The sequence below is a fragment of the Urocampus carinirostris genome, chromosome 17, assembly GCF_059441175.1.
Source record: "Urocampus carinirostris isolate Australia breed hairy pipefish chromosome 17, RoL_Ucar_1.0, whole genome shotgun sequence".
NCBI classification, from domain to species: domain Eukaryota; kingdom Metazoa; phylum Chordata; class Actinopteri; order Syngnathiformes; family Syngnathidae; genus Urocampus; species Urocampus carinirostris.
The window spans coordinates 18799291-18811898 of NC_142365.1; the positions used below are offsets into that span (position 1 = coordinate 18799291).

A 12608-nucleotide genomic window follows, 5' to 3' on the forward strand; every position below is an offset into this window, starting at 1 on the left:
CAAGACACTCTCTACCTATTGGAGTTTAGTATAGACAGGTCCATGTATGAAGGGGGGTTGACTACAGCTGTGGGTGCCCTTCTTGACTTGACTGAGGTCTGTTTTAAAGTGTCCGTCCCAGTACTTGTACAAAGGCTCTGACCAATCAGATTAGAGCAGGCACTAAAATGGCAAGACCAATGGTTGAGTGTCTGCCCAGTATATAAGCAGCGAGCAAAGACCTTCCAAACTGGGTGACCCCTAATTTGGCCACAGTGAACAGGATCTGATCCTAAGGACTGTTACATCAATTCTTGTCTAGTGCTCAGGTAAATATGGCTTACTATTAGAAAGGCTAAATAGTGTGAGGATTTTGGCAAATATGTCGGATGCTAATAATTATTAATTTTGTACTTTACGAGATCGTTGCTACGTTGCTGCATTGATTAAGGAGTCTTATCTCTTAAGTGTTATTAGGACCATTTGGCTTACAAAACGGCTCTTGCAAAAAGAAAAATCATGCCACTTTTACTATTGCATGCATTATACCTGACTTGCAAGTCATACATACTTTTTCAAAGCCAATTGGCCTGTGTAGTACACCAGATTGAGCTCTGACCTATACTACTTTGATCCCAGGTGGTCAAGTATGTTGAGGTTTTTATTATGGAAAGCATTTGAACCAGTATCGTGAGACCAATTGAGTTCGAAGCAAAACTGACAATATATCTCAAGGACAGTTTGCAGACGTAGCATTCAAGCAGACTGAAGAAGCTAAAAATACCCTCACTCAACCCGGTCTATTTTAACTGGATATCCGATACATTGGAACTGGTGTAAGAGCTGTTACCAGGATTCCTCCGAGGCAGATAAAAACGACAGCAGCTGTCCCTTTTGCGCTATTTCATATCATGTCATTTTCAACTTCTAATCGTATCCACTTACTTGTGTTTTTTCCAGTGCGTATAGAATACCTGTCAACCCTATTAATAATGATTGTGATTCACCCTATTAAGCAAGGATGAGCCTTACAAACATAACACAGCACTTAGTTACTCACAGCAAGACAGACTATGTAGAATCCACGAACATATTAGCAATCATCATCTGCTACCGGGCTACGGGCAAAATAGGCAAAACCAGAACGGTCAAACAAAAAATGAGTACTGTGCGGGTAAAACATATAAGTTGTCAAGTATCGCATAGACCTGATGTGTTTTCATCCCTGCAGTGTTGGAAAAGCAATCATGCCTTTCGGAAACACCCACAACAACTTCAAGCTCAACTACAAAGTTGAGGAAGAGTATCCTGACTTGTCCAAACACAACAATCACATGGCCAAGGTCCTGACCAAGGAAATGTATGGAAAGCTGAGGGACAAGCAGACCCCTAGTGGTTACACCGTGGATGACGTCATCCAGACTGGGGTTGACAATCCCGGTATGACTCAAGCTTTTTAATCTTAAACCGATAAAACTCGAACTCCTAACGACCTCATTTTTTTCGTAGGTCACCCCTTCATCATGACTGTTGGCTGTGTTGCTGGTGATGAGGAGTCCTATGAGGTTTTCAAAGATCTTTTGGACCCCATCATCTCAGACCGTCACAGTGGATACGGCCCCAATGACACCCACAAGACTGACCTGAACTTCGAGAACCTGAAGGTATGTATTCGATATGACCTAAAATAAAACTAGGAAAGGATGGAAACAAAACATGTGATTTGTTACGGTTACTAGTTACTCCATTTAAAATGTAATTTCGTTACGCCCCCGATTACTGACATCCAAAAGTAGCATGTTACTCTGGAAGTAACTGGTAGGAATGCGACAACGAATTGATAACATTAATTAAATTTGATTAACAAACGAGTTGGCAATTAATTCCATCATCGATTTATTGTGTCGCGCAATTTACCTGGCAATCAGCACGATAATTCATTGCAAATAAGAGTGGAGTTGAGGGAACATGCTTGTAGTAGCACTTTAGTCCAGCAGATGGCACCTCAAGACCGTTTTTATGTAAAAAAGTATCTTACATATTTGGAGGTGTATAGCATACATTTGCGTTTATTTTATTTATTTTTGACAAAAACTTAGATTCTTTAAAGTTTTGTATTATAGAATATTATGTTATTTTGTGAATTATTTTTCTGACTGTCCAAAACTTCAATATTAAAATAAAGATGATCAAATCAATAATATGTTTTAAAAAAAGTCAGATTCCTTAATTAATTGAAAAAAACAAATAACTGACTAATTTATCAATGATTAAAATTATCATCAGTTGTTCCTATCTAGTAACAAATTACCAGTGAAGCCAACCACCTAATACTGTTTCAAAATAAAAACAAGAAAACGTGTACAACATCCTGAAAAAACAATAAAACTTTCATATTTCTCTGTCTGGCTTTTGCAATCTTGAGACATTCCCCAAAAAACACTTAGCCGAGACACTCCATATCCATAAACGTTTTGACTTCGGACCACACGAAGATTTACTTTTCTGTTTCTATGTCCTTCTCAAGACGTTTTCGTTGATTCTCCAGATATTGTGTATTGAAAAAAAACATTTTACAAACAAAAAGACACAGATTCAGCACACTTTTACTGTAAATTATGTGCTCGTGTTTGCCCTATTGGTTTGTTGTTTCTGTATAAGCCATGCCCCCCTCCAGATGCGCTCCCTACCGTTTGCTACAGGAGACACACACCAATATGCTCATATGAACCCACCCTCAATTTCAGTATTTTTCTTTATAGTTGTAAGTACGGCTAGGATGCAAGTATATAGGTTTGAGAGACTTTCTCCATGAGGAGGAATTCAGCGTTCTCATAAATCTGTGCCTGAAACAGCCCTTCGGTAACTGTAATCGGGTGTACTGTGAAGCTATATCTAAACTTGCTGGGTATTTCTAAACTTACTGATGATAACGGATGGGTTGTTACTCTGTATGCAAATGGTGACGGTAAGCGATAAGAAGACATTATCACTAATGATGTGTCATCCTAAGTAGCAGAGTAGCGCACAATATTGTAAATGTTCCAATATTTCATTAGTAAAGTGTCAGTACCTGTAACCGAGAAAGGTACTTGCGTTCCAGGAACACGTTCCTTTGTAATGCTTTAGTCCCAACACTGGATGTACTGTTAATAATGCATATTTTTGAAAATCTCTCTTGACAGGGTGGTGATGACCTGGACCCCAACTATGTTCTGTCCAGCCGTGTCCGCACTGGTCGCAGCATCAAGGGATTCACCCTGCCACCACATAACAGCCGTGGCGAGCGTAGATTGATTGAGAAGCTGTCTGTTGAGGGTATGATTGAGTTGAGTCAAACTACACGTGTCCAAAACACAACTGCCACTGCTTGGTTTTAGTCACAAGTAAATATGTACAGTAATCACTCGTTTATCGCAGGGGTTATGTTCTAAGAAGCACCCGGGATAGACAAAACCCGTGTGGAAGAGCAATTCAGAAACACGGATAGTACAGTGATTTTTATTTCAAGCATGGTTCAGCTCATGGGGAATCAGGCATGGGGCAGCAGTATCTTGATCAACAAAGGCATTAGTTGTGTTTGGGAAAAAAGGCGAGGGTTTGGTAAACTGGAAACAAAAAAGCTAGGACGAGATAGCTTGGAACGTGACAAAAGAGGCAACGAACTACTGCTGAGCTGAGGAGACAGAGGGTTTGAATAGTAAAGAATGAGGTGTGATTGGAGAGTAATCAGGACAAGTGACGCTAGGTGTGGGTTGGAAAGTAGTAGAGTGAGTGACCAAATAAGGACAAGTGAGAGAGAGAAAAGAGGAAATTAAGCCTGACATCAGGACTGTGGCAATGTCCTTACAATGTTAAAACGATTAAATACTTCAAACCAAAGAACAAACCCTTCTTACTGGCCCAAGCAGTTGTTTAACAAACGGACATATGGAGGCTTGTTAAGCCAATCAAAATGCAGAATATAAAGCACAATGCAAATCTGTGAAGCGCTGAAACCGTAAAACACAAATCATGTGATAGTGAGGAATTACTGAAGTGCACATGCCTCTCTGCTATCTTAAATGAAGTGTCCTTGTAAAACAAAACATAAACAATCAGGAAAAGAGACACAATGTAGCAAACACATTATTAGTGCTCCATCGTCTCCTATTGTAATTCATAATTATTGATCCCTTGTAAGCCCGATGAGTAAAATGTTGGAAAAACCGGCAGATTTAATTGTATTTATTCATACATTAAATTATATGCTAAAAATGTCGTGTACCCTATTTTCCTATTGCAGTGGTCAAAAAAGTTCTTTATTAAACTATTAAAATAACTAATAAAAAGAGCTAGAACGGCATGAAAAGTTTACAGATGTGTCATCTTTAATACAATGGACATGACGATTTTGTGGTAATTTTAAAACATCTTATTAGTCGTTATTATCACATCCCTAATCGGAGGTACTTCTACTCAATAAACCAGGGATTTATTGATTGATTTCCTGTAAGGCAGGATCCAGACTTTGTTCTCAGGCCGGCTGGATTAGTAGAAAAATGTCAACTTCAAATTTCTAGCTTAGATTTTTTTAGTATTACGCTTTATCATTTAGCCCACATTGAGTAACCTATTCAATATATTATAATTACAGATGATAAACACATTTATTCAAAAATAATGGAGGGGGGGATAGTTTCATGGTTGGCATGGAATGGGTTAACTGGTTTATTTTAGCATTTGAGTGAATTCTGTTTTACACCTGAACCAATTCACCACACAATACAAACACTGCCCTATAGCGGCCTGAGAGAGCATTCGGTTTGCGTTTTGTTTAAAAATCATAACCTAGAGACTCACTTATTTTTTTGACATCCTCAAAAATTTCTAGCGGGTTTAAATATACCGGGCCGTTTGTTCGACATGCCTGCAATGAACAGTGGGGAGCTTGTTACTTGCTGATTGGGTAGAGTTCATTCCAAACCGTGGCAGGGTTTTTGATGTGTGGATTGGACACCCGTGGGTTAAAGAAATTTTACTAATGGCAAATTAACACTGGCAATTGTCTTCAGCTCTGACCAGCCTGGATGGTGAATTTAAGGGCAAATACTACCCCCTGAAGTCCATGACTGATGCCGAACAGGAGCAACTGATTGCCGATCACTTCCTGTTTGACAAACCCGTCTCACCTCTTCTCACTTGCGCCGGTATGGCCCGCGATTGGCCCGACGCTAGAGGCATCTGGTGGGTATTAACTCTTGAATGACACATATCTTATTCTCGATGACTGTATTTATTCTCTTTTTTTGATTAAAAATCGGTGTAAAATTACAATTTTTCTCAGCTCAAACTAAGCATTTTAAGTGAGAAACGTGGAATACAGTATATCCTGCCATGATTAAAATCATTAAGTGAGTTAATTAAACGAACACAATACCTAAATAAAATTTGTAATATCTATTTAATGTCCTTCAAAGTCCAATTGAGATACACCAAAGAGTTGTTTCCCCTCGTCCTGGTTTTTTTGCTTATAATTATATCTTTTAGGACAACTTTCTCTTTTTCCATTCTTTAACGTTCTTTACTGGCACCGTAAATAAAAATGGTGTGATAATGAGATCATATGTAATGCCTTTTCATGTTTCATTCATGTCACTGGTGGTGAATGCAGGGGCTTGGCACCCCAAGGTGGTAAAAGAGCCATATTTGACCCCAAAAACAAAACCTTTATATAAGCCTTGTAAGAAAGGCAACACATACTGTAAATTGATACTGTATAAATCTATATTCATTGAAACATGTTAAGAATGTTTGGGTCCTGTTGCCCTCCTACAGAAACCATATATTTTCCCCATGATCAAACTTTTATCATAAAGCGCCAGGGAACCAATAGGAGGCGCCAAAGAGCCACATGTGGCTCCAGAGATGCTGGTTGTTGATCTCACGTCTAGTGGTTAGAATTTGGCGCTTTCGCCGCCACGACCTCAATTTGATTCTTGTGTAAGGAGTATTGCTTGAGATTATTTTATTTAGTTTACAAACGAATTATGGGCAAATGGGGAGCCTGATGTTGCAGTTATCCAACAAACCTTGAAGTATTTTTAGTTGAAATAAACATGACTTAACTTGACTTGGAAAAAAAAACGTGCGTTATGCTAATATTGAAACTTCTTTATAGAATCATTTTAAATCGTAGAGGATATTCCTAATGATTTTGCTACAAATCCTTGCGTATGACCATCAGTGAGTCATAAATCACACAGTCATAAAACATTGCCAAATACAACTGCAAATTAGGACTTCATGCCATAAAATTACTTAGACGGGTAGATTTTTATAGAAAACTCAATTTGCAAGAAACAAAGTCACAGTTGGGACTTTTAAGGGGCAGTGTGTATTATTTGACCACTAGAAGTGGCTATATGGTGTAGTTCAACATAAATGAGTGCTACAAAGCATAAGGAGGAATAAAAACTACCAACCAACCAAACCGCATAATTTTACTTCTTGTTTTTTGAGTAACTGTAGCAGCAGATTGGTGCACAACGTAATATCCTGTTTCTTCCCCTTTTTCTTATATGAAGGCACAACGACAACAAGACTTTCTTGGTGTGGGTGAACGAGGAGGATCACCTTCGTGTCATCTCTATGCAGAAGGGTGGTAACATGAGGGAGGTCTTCAAGCGTTTCTGTGTTGGCCTTCAGAAGGTAAAACTTGTTTTGTAGACCTGGAGGGTATTGCACCAAACCAAAAGCCAGGATATGTTTATAATCTTGGCCAAATTTAGCTTCAAGTCGGTTGCATGAAAGAAGTTTAAATTTAGCTTGGCTCAGTTGCTAGTCAAATCAATTCAACCTATAGTCATTTATGTAATAAGGTTATTGCTGTGCAGTATAGGCTAGTGTTTTATTATTATGCAAATTAAGACGTTTTGCCAAATTTTTTGATGAATATATATATATTTATAGCTGTTTTTGAGATTCTGAAAAGGGACTCAAAACCTTGCAAAGATGGTATCAATGAAGTCTTTGACAAGAACAATAAAGCATGTATAGGTCCAACTCCCAATTCAGCTGTTCTCTCATCAAAGAGAGAATGAAGTTTGTTCTTTATGATGGATCAATTAAAATAATCTAAAGAACAGTATTTAAAATTAGGATTCTCTTTATCTTTGATAATAATGTAGTGACCATTAGACATGGCACTTCAGGATAACCATGTAATAAAAGACCTCAAAGAGAAAAATAAGTGTACACAGTCAAATTTTTTTTATTTGCATTGGCTGGTAATCGAACCCCGGGCCACTTCTGCGACAGTCAAAAATGATTCCACTGAATGCCCTATAAATGGCAACAACCTTTATTGAGCCTGTCCACAATTTTCTGCCAGGCTTTTTCCGCAATTGATTAAGATGAGAAAGAAATTATAAGAAAAACATATTATGCGAGCAAACTCTATAAGGAGCTGTTCTTCAGCTACCGTAAAGGACAATATTCCGATCCGTGATTCTGAGATCTGCAGGAGGACATGGGAGTCTATTTGAAGATGCCATGAACGCGTATTTATCTCAAATATCTACAGTCATTTTGATACCCTTTTATCGTGGCTCGGCAATTGCAACCGATCAAGCAAGACTAGATCAAGCTTCACTTGTTCAGTGAGCCTGGATTTCTTAATTTCACGTTTGTGCAATACGCTCTTTGATTTGACAACTCTAAATTCTGTCCTGAAGGACTGATAGCAAATCTGAGGGTCTATTTGATATTCCTTTTTGGGTGGCTAGATCGAGGAGATCTTCAAGAAGCACAACCATGGCTTCATGTGGAACAAGCATCTGGGTTACATTCTTACCTGCCCCTCAAACCTTGGAACTGGTCTTCGTGGTGGAGTCCACGTCAAGCTGCCCAAGCTGAGCACGCACCCCAAGTTTGATGAGATCCTCGCCAGGCTGCGTCTGCAGAAGCGTGGAACAGGTAATAGATGATTCCTAATCACGTGATCTACATCCAGGCAACCAGAGTATTGGCGACCATGTTGAATGAGTATGTCTATGTTTACGTTGTGATTTTGTTCGTTAAACTTTCCAAGCTATGCTAAATGTTCACAAATTGTCATGTTCTGCAGTTTTTGTACTTTCTTGTTTTTTTGGTCTTTTTGTGGAATGATTATATTCGATGTCTGAAAACCATGATTTTACAAAGTTCAGAAAAAGTTTGAGGCTGTATATTTACATTATGCAAAAAAGCATTTCTGTTTATGGAGAGAATCGGAAAAAAGTATGCCTTATATGTTCTACTTTCATTTGAACAGCCAATAACACAACAGTGTAGACCCACGATAACATCCAACCGCGTTTGTTGGACCCATCCATAATGGCCGAGTGTCAACATACCCATATGCGTGGGGCGTCACACGAACACTATCTATACCCTCAATCTACCCTACTTAACGCAGAGCACCAATGTATGGAGCTTTTTCCTAAAAAAAAAACCCATCTGTTTGTGTTCTCTTAAGGTGGCGTGGACACTGCGTCCGTGGGTGGTGTGTTCGACATCTCCAACGCTGACCGTCTTGGTTCCTCTGAGGTGGACCAGGTCCAGATGGTGGTTGATGGTGTCAAGCTGATGGTGGAGATGGAGAAGAAGCTGGAGAAAGGAGAAGCTATTGACAGCATGATCCCATCCCAGAAGTAAAGAGGAACATTTTGTATTCATGACCATTTCATGTGCAATCGCTCCAATTGCTATGAGGAAACAGCAGCTAGTCCAGATACTCTTGACTCTGCTTCCCTTATCTTTCTATCTTTGTTTCATGTTGTCTTGTGTTGGTTGGTAACATCTTAGGATCAATCCTCACTGATCTCAGCTCACCCCAAAATGTCTAATTTGGGTGTAAAAATTAAGAATGATTACATCTGTTCACTGCTCAATTAAAAAAAGCCCCATTAATAAATCCAAGAGCCTGTGTGATTTTCTTGAAAGTAAACACACATGCACACACTAAAACGTTTTATGTCAAGCTATTTTGAGTTTTACCTTTTTTTTCTCTGCAGAGTTAATTATTTTATTTTCTGAATGTCCTTCATTTATGTACCGTAACTTCCGGACTGTTACCCGAACCCAATACATTTTTAGATGAAAAACATTTTGTACATTCAAAGCTGATCACATCCATCTTCCTTTGCGCTTGCAAGACATGGACTCTCACAGCACAACTGGAAAATAAATTCAGGCCTTGGATATGCCATGCTACAGGAAACTTCAAGGCATCAGCTGCTCAGCCCATGTGTCAAACAAAATGCTGCACAACACCAGCAGGGGGCACATTGCACCCTATGAAGAACCGTTGTCAACTGTGCGCTGACAGAGACTTGAGTGGTTTTGTCAAGTCACAAGAGCATCAGAACTGACCAGGGCACAGTGCAAGGGGGTAGGAGGAGAGGAAAATGAATGGACTGGTGCCAACTTGGTCACTACCCAAGAACAGTGGAGAAAGCTGTCCAGAGTTGCGTCCTCATTGGTGCCCCGACAACCCAACCGTGAACATACATAGCCCGCACCTTAATATACGTCTGGGTTTTTTGTCCTTTAGTGAATCACACCGCCACCAGGTGGAATCAAACTAATAAGAGGAGAGATATGGTTTTCCAATTCCAAGCAATGTCGTACTAATATTTACTGTCATCATAGCAGGTTCTGTCTTTCGTCTATGCTGACATGCGTGTTCTGCCCGCAGTGAGAAATGATGGAATACTGGCAGTTGCTATGGTGTGTTTCGCTTTTTAAACCGTGATTTGATTGCGGGCGGCACGGTGGTTGGGTGGTTAGCACGCAGCCCAATGGTGAAGAGGTTCAGGGTTCAAGTCCAGCTACGGCAGCCTCCCCGTGTGGAGTTTGCAGGTTCTCCCCGTGCCTGCATGGGTTTCCTCCGGGCACTCCGGTTTCCTCCCACATTCCCAAAACATGCGTGTCAGGTTAATTTGCCGATGTAAATTGTCCCTAGGTGTGAATGAACGATTGAGAGCCCTGTGTGCCCTGCGACTGAAGATGGCTGGGATGGGCTCCAGCACCCCCGCGACCCTACTGAGGATAAGCGCTGCAGATGATGGATAGTTTGATTGCTTTTAACTTGAAATCTGTGTCATATACTTTTATTTTTGCATTGATGATGGTTGGTTCATGCTTTTGTTATTCATGTATAAAGCGCGTTACTGTACCTAAACTTCTTCTATGGGGTCGTGACTTGCATCTTTCTCGACACTACATACTGGAGCGCCCCTGATGGCCATTAGAAAAAGTGTATATGTTAGTCGCATCCCTGCATTAACTGAAAGGTTGAAATTGTACAAAATTTGTGGCTTAAAGGCTGGAAACTCAGGTCGTTATTTGTGAATAGGTTTACAGACAATTTTGCTAAAATGTGTTACTTTACTAGACCAAACATAATCCTGTTATATATACATTCAATGTGTATTAACAGAAAAAAAAGATGAAAAGAGTGAAATAACGAATGCCAACAAAGGTGAATTTTATTAATCTTCAGCTCCCATGTCCTCCTGCAGATATCACAACCATTCAAGCTCAGTTTCAGTTATTATCTCGAGGGAGGAATTAAAAGAGCAAAGCAGTGTGAAAAGGCTACTAAACTTTTCATCAGTCTTAACGAAGCTCTTTTGCATACATACATGTTTTTTTCTGAAATCCAACAACAGTGCATTAATACTGAGCCCCTCAGGACTAAAAAATAATGTACAGTCTTTTAAAACTACCTTTACCACAAAGGTTCGAGAAAACAAAAACAAAAAAACTTTATTAGATTGCACATTTTGGGGGAAAAAAACGATTCTCTGTCTTCCACCTGATATTAAACCCCGTCAGTGGCATCTTTTTCTATGGCTTGAATGCAAAACAAGACTTTAATTTCGTCGCGGATGTCAGTTTAAGGTAAATGCTTTATGATTCGCAATTGGAACTCTGATCCATTTATACAAACAAGTATAACTTCAAAAGCCCGAAGATATCCTTAATGAAGTGAAAAATATGAAGTCGCTGTGTTCCACAAGAATATCGTAGACCTTTGAACCCTCATTTTGATACTGTCTACATTTAGGCATCATGTTTAATTTCTTCCTTTTAAACCAGGGATGTCAAACTTGGTTTGGTCCTGAGGCTGGATCCGGACTTTTTTTCTGAGGATCAATAAAATATTCCAGATGTTTAGCTTTGCTTTGTTTACGTTTTAAAATTCAACCTACATTATTAACTCACCCTGCATACTATAATTACGATGACAAGAGGTTTCAAAACACAACAAACAATGTGGAATTTGTTTTCTTCATGTTTGCCATTGCTTATGTTAACTGGTTCATTTAAACTGTTGAGTGAATACACCTAAAACAACTCACCACGCTATACAGACTCAACACTGCTCAACTCCAGCAGCCGAAGAGGGTATTTGGTTTTCATTTATTTAAAAAAATAATAACTTTTCATATAAATGACCCAGAGACACTTCTTTCTTGACATATAGAAATCCCTTGCTCTAATTTAGTTTACTTATTGCAGTTTTGGTACTTAGTGGTTTTGCATTAGGCATTGTGTTCTTCTATTGACGACAAAGTTTTGACCTCTCCACCAGCTAAACCTGCTCAGGAGTCACATGCAGGTCTTTGGCGCTTCCTAGTGGCTCCTCGGCACTTTTCCAAAATGTTTAATAATATAATGAAAAGATACATGGCTTTTGTAGGACAAAACTGGAAGGTAAACGCAGTATTCCATCACATCCACATGACAGCAGCAAAGTATCGTGTCAAGTGGATCGTGTCATTAACCCATACAGTTGTGCCATAAAACAGCAAGATTATGTTCAAAATTATAATTTGACCGTAGAGGAGTTATTTGTAAAAAATAAAGTTTATAAAGTACAGTACGTTTATTTAGTAAACAAAAACTTGAACCTGTAAATCAGGTTCGACTTGATTAATGATAAAATGAATAAATAAAGTTTTCTACTTTGCAGGTTTTGATTATCGCGGGACGTTTTGAGAAGGAAACCCTGGCGAAAAAGGACGGACTGCTGTATTCACAACGGGCAAAAAATATTTTCATGTCTGGCATTAAATGTGTTAGCAGTTGAGTGAATGCAGTTTTACACCTGAACCATCTCACCATGCTATACAAAATCAACACTGCACTCTAGCAGCCGAACAGACCCTTTGATTCGCATTTATTTGAAAAAAAATCGTAACTTTTAATGGAAATCATGCAGATGACCTTTTTTCGACATACTCAGAAATTTATGGTGGACTGGATCCGGCCCACGGGCCGTATGTTTGACATGCCTGTTTTAAACCAAACACTGAAATCCTGCAGGATTGCATGTGAGTTGATTTACCCATTGTCAATGACAGAAACAGTTCAGCTTGATGTTCTCTTTCTCTCGTTACAAATAAACCTCGATCTTTAGGATATCTAATATTTTCATAAATCGTATATGCAGTTAGCAATCGAGATCATTGATATAAATCATGTCTTGATGATGTTACTCTAAAAAATAAATGAAGTACCTGTGCAAATATCCACAAATTGAAGTGTTTCACATTTGAGACGGTGGCGCCCTCCAGTGGCAAATTGTGGGAATCCCATAA

The 12608-nt window shown here is 39.1% G+C and overlaps 1 protein-coding gene across 1 annotated transcript; it reads left to right on the plus strand.

Annotated features, from left to right (window-relative positions):
• Positions 1 to 168: 168 nt before the first annotated feature.
• On the plus strand, positions 169 to 8919 carry ckma (creatine kinase, muscle a). The gene is made up of 8 exons (XM_088320546.1): positions 169 to 308; positions 1211 to 1419; positions 1489 to 1643; positions 3165 to 3297; positions 5034 to 5205; positions 6546 to 6669; positions 7746 to 7935; positions 8477 to 8919. The coding sequence occupies exons 2-8, from the start codon at positions 1227 to 1229 to the stop codon at positions 8653 to 8655; spliced, it is 1146 nt and encodes a 381-aa protein (XP_088176672.1). The 5' UTR covers positions 169 to 308; positions 1211 to 1226; the 3' UTR covers positions 8656 to 8919.
• Positions 8920 to 12608: the final 3689 nt, after the last annotated feature.